The sequence below is a fragment of the Lactuca serriola genome, chromosome 5, assembly GCF_051521515.1.
Source record: "Lactuca serriola cultivar US96UC23 chromosome 5, Lser_US96UC23_V15, whole genome shotgun sequence".
NCBI classification, from domain to species: Eukaryota; Viridiplantae; Streptophyta; class Magnoliopsida; order Asterales; family Asteraceae; genus Lactuca; species Lactuca serriola.
In genome coordinates, this window is record NC_136412.1 from 356339246 (window position 1) to 356348504 (window position 9259).

At 36.1% G+C, this 9259-nt stretch overlaps 2 protein-coding genes across 4 annotated transcripts; both read right to left on the reverse strand.

Moving 5' to 3' along the window:
• Nucleotides 1-995: 995 nt before the first annotated feature.
• Nucleotides 996-3309, reverse strand: LOC145055617 (putative protein phosphatase 2C 76). Of its 3 annotated transcripts, none has more exons than XM_079003970.1 (6): nt 2903-3309; nt 2396-2576; nt 2213-2315; nt 2004-2118; nt 1597-1774; nt 996-1445 (listed from the first exon to the last, which is right to left on the reverse strand). In XM_079003970.1, the coding sequence occupies exons 1-6, from the start codon at nt 3195-3197 to the stop codon at nt 1133-1135; spliced, it is 1185 nt and encodes a 394-aa protein (XP_078860096.1). In that variant the 5' UTR covers nt 3198-3309; the 3' UTR covers nt 996-1132. The 3 variants fall into 3 exon arrangements, with proteins under 3 accessions (XP_078860096.1, XP_078860095.1, XP_078860097.1); XM_079003969.1 differs by having other exon boundaries at nt 1597-1789; XM_079003971.1 differs by having other exon boundaries at nt 1597-1753; nt 2903-3307.
• Nucleotides 3310-3498: 189 nt separating this feature from the next.
• EOL1 (ETO1-like 1) lies at nt 3499-7762 on the reverse strand. Its single transcript, XM_079003968.1, has 6 exons — nt 7411-7762; nt 6840-7322; nt 4827-6551; nt 4456-4747; nt 4069-4378; nt 3499-3976 (listed from the first exon to the last, which is right to left on the reverse strand). Exons 2-6 carry the CDS (start codon nt 6962-6964, stop codon nt 3756-3758), a joined length of 2673 nt encoding a protein of 890 aa, XP_078860094.1. The 5' UTR covers nt 6965-7322; nt 7411-7762; the 3' UTR covers nt 3499-3755.
• Nucleotides 7763-9259: the final 1497 nt, after the last annotated feature.

Here is a 9259-nt window from a genome sequence, read left to right on the forward strand (position 1 = left end):
TATATATAGTCTAAATTCAGCTACAAATTATAAATTAAACATTGGAAAAAACCATATGTCAATCCGACTTAAAACTAATAAGTTATGGTTGTTTAAAAAATTTCACAGATTACAAAATTTTAAAAATCTTATTGAAAAAGTTTTTTTTTTTTTAAATAAGCCGTTCCAAACCGGTTTTTATCCGGAACCGGCCGGACAGGACCGGTTTTGAGCAAACCGTAGAACCGAGAACCGGCCTGGGGTCCAAAAGAACGTGTCGTGGTCTGGTCCACAGGTCCAAATGCCCACCCCTAAAATATGCACCAACCTTTACATTAAATGACTTCCGTAAAAATGATTAATAGATCATTAATAAAATATCACTATTTTAGTTGCCAAGAAAAAAAATCTTTAAATACTTAACCAATATGATTTTTTTTTTTGTATTTTGCTTACTAATTATATAGATAATGAATATTTTTCAAATATTCAAGCAATTGATTACAACATGTAATAACATAAAGACATTCAAAACATTAACTTTTATAGAAAAAAACTAACATATTACTCTAATCACAAAAAAACTATTGTCTTATATTTTAATTCATTAAAATCCTTTTATGTTTTGATATTACCTAAATTAATCCTACGTGACTATTTTATAGCAATATATTTTCATTAAAACCAAAATATAGCAATATGCTTTCATTCACATATTCATTAAAACTAGTATATATAATGACTTCTTCATAGGGGTCAATCTCTGAAAGACCATTTATGTATTTACTCTAATATCAATTGGAAAGATATTTGATCACTTTTGATGCTTGTACAAATGGAATTATGGAAGACAAATATTGTATTTGGGAGAGTTAAATGTAACCTACAACAACATGATTTTATCTTATTTTTTTAACGTTATATTATAAAATATATAGCCAGTTATAACAATGAAAATTATTATGTATGTAGATGACATTTCTATAATTTGATACATATTTCAATACACAATGAGGTAATAGAAAAACGAAACGGAAATAAATTGCTATTTCTTGCATTTTCCCCTATTTGACATATTTATTATAACCAATGTATTTGACTTTAGTTTTCAAAATTCAATGTTGTTAAAGATTGTTTGCAACTCTAAGCATTGTCACAACTCATCCTTGTGCACTAGAATCCCACCACCTGCTTGTGCCAATGGAACCACAATAGCACTCAAATTGTCAGTACTACCCCTCTGCAAGGCCGTCTTCACAACACGATATGCCAATGACAACGAGGGTAAAAAAGGAAATTTATCATATGGGCCCCCGTTTTCTTGAACCTTTGCATCTCCAATAAGTTGACAAACACTTTCAGGAGTCAAACTCTCAAAAACACCATCACTTGCAACCACCAAGTAGCCATCTTTATCACTCATGTTTCTCCAACCTACCGTTTCCGGTTCAGCAATCACACCATACCTATTGAGAAATTTTCAATATTTGAAGGGTATAATGGTCATTTTATCATGTGCACGTCGTTATTTTAGCCTCCAATAAACATTTCGATTTAGTTATGAAGCTTTTAACATGACAAGAGAATCTTGAAACTAGAATGAGTTTAAAGGTTAACCTTTTCAATTGAACATCACCAATGGCTCGAGACACGGCCAATACACCGTTGACACGTGGCACATCCCAGTCAAGAACAAAACCACCAGCAACTTCTATTCGGGCTCGTTCATCATCTCTATCTGGATGATGATCACTTGTCAATTCCTCAGCATATCCTGCAATTTTCAAAGATAAAACTGCGAAAATGGTCCCTGTGGAATGTCAAAAATTGTCATTTTGGTCCAAAAAGGTTGGGACTAGCAACAATGGCCCAAAACTGGACCTTTGATTTTGTTGCAAAATTGGTCCAATTTGTTTTGAATTTTTTTTAAAATGACGATTTTGCCCTTTGTATTTTCTTTTTTCAATTTTTTTGTTACAGAAGGAAAAAAAAATAAACTCGCAGTTAATTAAGAGTGATTCTACCTGAACATAAGATGACTTTGGAATCGCCGACATTTGCAACCATTAATTCTTCATCATTCAACAAAACAACAATACTCGCAGTTGAACCTGCACTATAACCTTTCTGAATCGCCTCCTACATTATTAATAACAAATCAAACGAGAATATTAAAGCGATTAATTTCAACAAATCTTGAATCACGCAAAGAGTTTTAAGTTTTTCTACTTACCAAAGAAAATTTCAAATCAATATCACGAATTGCGCCCAATAAAGCTTCTTTCAACATGTCATGTAAAGATTTATCTTCCATCTCTAGTAAAGATCCATGGGAACTACACCAAAATCAAATAACTGTAAATTGTTCAGAAATCATCATATCTATGATCCATACAATGTATTAACGCAGCTTTACCCTTTTAATAAATCATGCTGATTATCATAAAGTGTTGATGATTTCTTGAAAGCACCCGCGATAACATGAACAAGAAAGTAATCTAGTAAGTTTTGTTTGGCTGTTTCACTAGCTTCTGTTCCTCCATGGCCATCGAATATAGCAAGTAGATCAACCTTAGCTGCATTTCTCGCATCTTTTCCTGTAATTTTGTAATTTAATTCACATTAATCACATTTTGTTAAACTTATACAAAATAATCTATTTATAAGAAGATTGGATAAGACATGAAAACCGTTAAGTACGTATAATACAAGACATTTGACTCGTGAAAATGAAGATGGCAACAATTATGTCAAATGAAGCATGAAATAGCAGATTGATGTTCAAAATTTGAAAGTCAAACTAAACTTATTCACCCCAACCAACCAAATTCTTAAATGAAAACTAGGACATTTGACATAAACTCAAAACAACAACAATAATGTCAAAGAAAGCATGAAACCATGAAATTAAAACCATTCTTACCGATTAAAGGTATTCGTATACCAAGATTGCAGGTGACACGATCCTCTTGGTACTTCCTGTGACCTTGAAGACTCGCAAAGTCACAATTTTTCGTTGAATTTTTCAGAGATTCAACCATGAAACCCCACTGAGCAGCACACTCCAAAGACTGAAGAACGGCAGGAGCACCACCGTCGTCGTAAGCAGTCATACACGAAGAAGAAACCGCCGACACCACCGCATCAATGCCGCTTAATAATATTTCAAGAAGAAATAATATTTCCGCTGCTAAAATCCCGTTCTTGAATCTTCCCATAATCAATCTGGGAATAATATTTCTCACATCACGAAAAAGGGGGCTAAAAGCAGAGATTTCACTTTGGAATAGGAAATTTTGTAGATATTCGAGGTCCAGTTATAGTAAATAAAAAACTTGATATAGAAAATTTGCAAATATGATATTCTTGAAAACAGATGACTTATCGGACATTTTCAATACAAAATGATACTATTTTATTAAATTATGAAAATTGGTAATTAGATCGAATATGATATTCTCAGTTACAAATCTACATATACAAAAACCAACATTCTTTATAAAAACTAACATCTTACAGTTGATGAAATGAAACGATACAATACACCATTTGTAATCAATCAGATTCACATCTTGTACATTATATCTCCAGACAAATACAAGGCCAAAAACACATGTTAATAATAATACACATACTTGAATGTTTACAAATATTCATGAAGTGTTGTTACATTTGCAAAGATACACACACACAAACTCAAAAATAAAAAATCTCTCCTTTTCTTCACCATTTGTGTAACATTGCATCTAATCTTTTCTAAATTGTTGTTGGATTCATTAGGGTTCTTGGCTGTTTACACGGCTCCTTAGTTCCAGCATTTCTTGATGGTTTGGGTCAAATGAGAGAGCTGCCCGACAATCCCTCATGGCACCCGAAACATCTCCAATGTGTTCATGGAAAGCTGCCCGTAAATGCAGAAGATGTAGGTCAGCTTTGAATGCAATCGCCCTTGATAGCTCTGCTATTGCTTCTTTCTCCTTGTGATTGTCCATCAAAACTGCCATTTAATCAAAACCCCATATGAGAACAAAAATATAATCTAGATTGTTTGTCTTAACCCATTAAGTCATTATGTCTAGATTAACTAACCTGCAGCTCGATATCTGTAAGGATAAACACGAAGAGGATCTAATCGAGTCACCATTTCAAGGTCTATTTTCGTCTGTTCACGTTCACAGTATTCAGATCTCTTCTCATAAGCCGATGCATTGTTACGTGCCTTTTCAATCAATTTTGTCATTTCTTCATAAGCAGCAGCTTTCTCATTTTTCAAATAATGGACACGAGCAAGCCCCTGGTGGGCCCTAGTGTGCCGGATCTTAAGAGCATTAATATAGCAATCAGCCGCAAGGTCCAGTTTCCCTGAGTCCACATAAACACTTCCAAGATTGTTCAATGCCTGCCACACCACAGTTTCAATTCACTTGTAAAATGTCTGAAATAACCTTTGACTTTAGGGATAAAGATTGTTCAAACCTGGCCTTTACGAAGCCTATCAGAAGGGCACTTAAGGGCATCTTGAAGAAGCGATACAACCGTAGAAGAACAAGTCGGATCTTGACTAGAATCAGCTAAAGCATACGCTTTCAAAAAGAAAGCTTCAAAAGATCTACTTAAGCTAATAGACTCTTCAGCTTTTGTTAACCCTTCATCACAATGACCCGTATCATATAATATCCAACCCTCGTAAACTAACCGCTCGTGTTCACTCGATGCATGCTGTCTTGCCAATTGTAAGCTTCTCATCGCTGCTTCCGGACAATTTAACCTTTTTTTTTTAAAAAAAAAATCTTAATTAGTAATTATTATTTGAAAATATATTAAGTCGTTCTTTCTGTATTAAATACCTGAGGAGAAGCAAAGATTGTCTGAAATATAAAACGCCTTTAGCAGCTTCGGACTCAAGCATTTGGTAAATTACAGAAAGGGACCCGATGTCATCAACCGCGGACCACCTGTCGTACAGCTGTAACCAACAATCGGCGGTTGTCCAGCTTGGCACATGCTCACGGACAAGTGTTTGAAATTGAGAAGCCGGGACCCGCCCTTCAAACATCCGATAATCCGGACAAATCGTAAGAATCGCTTGAACATCACAAATCGCGGATCGATAATCTTCAAGAACCAAAAAGAAACAAAACCTCAATTCCAAACATTCAACCGCTAACTTAAACCCAAGAATCTTATTAATCTCCCCCATTGATTCTTCAACATTTTGTCTCTTCATCAACGAGGCTGCACGATACATGTACGGGTACGTAAGCGTAGGATCCAACCCCGTCGCCTTCTCCAAATCCTCCCACCGTTTTTCATCATTGTCACAGTATAACGAACGTTCTTGATACATCCACCCGAGAGGGGTATAATCGGAAATAACCGAATTAAGTTTCTCGTACGATTCGCGTTTTTTCCCGTTAATCCGACCGAGCCTCGCGAGCCCGACAACCGAGTACACGTGGCCTTCGTTTACCGCGGCTTTAAAGAATCGTTCCGCCTCGTTGTATTCTTTTTTTAGTAACCGCACGCATCCCAACATGTGATACGCGATCATTTTTTGTCGGGTGTTTTCGGTTGAGTCAACCAATTGTTCTAATAAAAGAGCGGATTTATCGGACCCCGGATCAAGATCCATCGCCACCTGGCTTAACAAACAATAAAGCGAAAACGAAGCGCCCCCGACCATAATCGAACGATGCAAATGGTTGACACTTGTCAAAATCTCAACAACGCGTTCATCCTGTAAACATTCCGGAAGCTCTTGTAAGAAAACCTGCAAACACGATGAAGCAAGAATCGGGCAATTCTCATCGAGCGCGTATTCCAAGAGCTCAATCGCGTCGTTTCTTGATAAAACAAGTGTCGCAAGTTTCCTATCGCAAGAATCTTTGAGATTTTCACAACAAAATTTATTCGAAAACACCATGATTTCGAGTAAAAGATCGGTCGGGAGTTGTTCGGGTAATGTCCCGGTTTTGGAGAACTCACTGATGACACGCATGCCAGCTGGCGAGATATCGTTTTTGGATAAATCGATGTTGTCTGAAAGCGATTCGAGGAAACACCCGTTAAGCATGGACTGAAATGGCGGCGAAAGTGCCGCCATTTTTTGTCTATCGCAAATTACTTTTTCGTCCCCGATTCGAAACGTGATGGATTCTGATAAATAAGTGTTGTGGTTCATCATTGCAGCATTTGCGACACTATTATCATTTGTGACAGATGGGAGCTCAGAACCAATGTCTATTAATCCAAACTCTTTTGCACATTTACCACATGAAGAGAGTAAATCTGATATAAGTTCTTCGCCTCTTTTTTCATATTTTAACCATGCCCCAAAAACGAGGCGTTCATGGACTGTGATTGATTTGAGCCAAGCTGATCGAAGGCTTCTTCTCATCAATTTGAGATCACCCAGGCCTTTGAAGACCTGAAACTGCAACAAATAGAGGCTTGATCGCTCATGTGGAGGGCATGATTCGAGTTCTTTGTGGATTTGTGCTAAAACTTCTACATAATCAACGGGTTTAAAGAATGGAAGAATTGGTGGATCCGGTACTTTGATCAGAGATTCTCTGCAAAACAACACAATCATAAAGGGGAATCATTGCATGTTTGCATTGCATCTATCTTTGTAACTAAAAGGGTTTTTTGATTCCAAAATGCACATCCAAACACTCCCAAAACATGATGTGTATTGGATAGCATTTAGATATGATTTTGCTGAATGAAGTTACAATATGGGTATATAATTGATTTTACTGAATGATGATAAGTTTTATTGCAGAGATAATCGGTAAAAACCACTTTCAAAACGCACATCCAACCAAATAACCACTAAAAATAGCAAAGAAAAAGCTTACAATGAAGAAGGGGAGTGAGGTGAGACTTTTGAAAGCTTTCCTCTTTCGACTTGCAGCCATGATTGCGGATTCAGAGCATTTAAATGTGTTTCTTTACAAGATTCAGATGGAAAGAACGTCTTCATACGGCATAACAGAGGAAGTATATCCCAGATCTCCACAATAGACCAATTAGGGTTTTTTAAGGGCAAATCCTTCAAATTGAATGAAATAAGAGCATTCAAACCCTAAAAAAATCCCCAATTTCCAAACGGTTTTCTTAACTTGATGATGAAATGTATCCGAGATCTCCACAACAGCACAATTAGGGTTTGGGAGCGAATTTTCAAATTGGATGAATTAAGAACATTGAAACCCTCAAAAAATCCCTAATCCGAGCTTTTTCTTTGAAGGGATAGAGAAACTATACCAAAAGCACTGTGATTTCTTCGGTTAAAAAGAACCAGAAATCACCAAAATCCCTAAAATGATTACGCAAGATCTCTGCCAAAAAACGACCAAAACCACATTAATCTCACCAAATCTTCTAAATACCAAACCACGAACAGCACACACACAGAGAGCTACTAACCTTGTTTGAAATTAGGGAAGATCCACGGTAAACATACAAAATTTCTATACCAAATAAATTAATTTTTTTAAAAAACAGAAACAGAACAAACCCACTAATCTAGTGGTTTGAACGAACAAATCCCACAAGATGAAAGTGAAGGAATCTGCAGAAAAATTCAATCTTTCGCTTTCTTTCTTTCGTCTGTTTGGTAAAAGGAAAAGTTTCCCCTTTTTCTTTGTTTTCTATTCAATTTCCCACTTCCTTTTTTCCCGTTGGAAAACATAAAGATTGCAGCTCATGCTATGTTGTTCGTTGTTGTTGGGTTGGGGGAATATAAAAGAGAACAGGAATTGATTGGTGCCAGCAAAGAGTACAAGTGTTAATGCATAATATCAAGATTCAAGATTGTCTTCGCTTCGTTAATGACAAAATTGCTTTTTCATTCAAACAACAAAATTACTCTTCAAAAGTGAATTACATACTGATTGGTGGGGTATATCTAGTGCTTCTAAGATCTAAATTCTAATCCGCAGAAGGGTAAAACTGGAAAATAACATCTTTATAAGAAATAAATTACATAATTATAAAATCATAGTATAAGTTATGTGTAAAAACGATGTTGTTGTATCGTTTTTTTTACATGAGTTTGTAATCGTTACGGTATCGTCCTTAACTATGTCATTTGTACTTTGTGTGTTGTCTTTTTAATTTATTAAAACATATTGATTATATCTTAAATAGTAAGAAGTATAAGTCGTTAAACTTTTTTACAAATCAATTATACATAAATAAATCATTAATATTTATCAAAAATTTAAAGACATGAATTAAAGAAGGTTATTAAGAAATTAAATTTGAAGAGAAAAGACAATTTTAAAATATTGAATTTGTGTGTTACATTTTTATTATTTAATAACTAATAATAAAATTTAAGTATTAAACTATTTGCTGACAATGTTATATGTTGACGATTCACTTGACATTATACATATATGTTTGTTCATAAATTCAGTAATCATATATGATTATGATAGTTAGTGGCAAAAGAGATGGTGGTGGTATAAGTGACAGAGGGTGTCAGAGGTGGTGGTAGTGGTGGTGGCGGTGGCGGTGGCGGTTGTGGTGGTAGGTAATTTGGTAGAACTTACTTGAGCTCGGTGGATTGCATGCATCACACTTTTTTTCTTCTTTTTCAAAGTTCTTTTTCTCTTTTCAAAGTTCTTTTTTATAAAAATGATTTCCTTTTGAAAACTTTCTTACCACGTCCTCAATTTGAGTTCAGACACACCCAGAAGTGTGTCTGAATCCCTCAAACCAAGGCTCTGATACCAACTTGTAACGACCCAAAAATCATGACCAAAAATTTCATTTTTAATTTAATAAATAAACCACAAGTGACAACCATTCATTCAAAACATATCACATCAGAGTATCATGTCTAAAACATTATTTTATTTTATCAGAGTAAACATCCCTGGCTAAAACTCCTTTGGTGTGTGTGTCACGCGATCACCCCGAGCTCTTCCCCCCGCTACCGGAAGTACCTAAAACCAAAACTGAAAACCGTAAGCACAAAGCTTAGTGAGTTCCCCAACCTACCACATACCACATACTGGGCCCCCGCCCGCAGCATCAGGACTTGCCCAACATCGGACTAACTTCGGCATCAAGCCCCGCCCGACATCAGGCCTCGCCTGGCATCGAGCCCCGCTCGGTATACATATCTGTTTCTTTTAGGCCCCACCTGTCTCTGGGCCTCGCCCGCTAAACACATACAAACATATAACATAACATACAACAAGCAGCTATCACACTCTACAATACTCCTGATCTAAGGCCTCGCCTAACTAGGGCCTCGCCCCTGGCA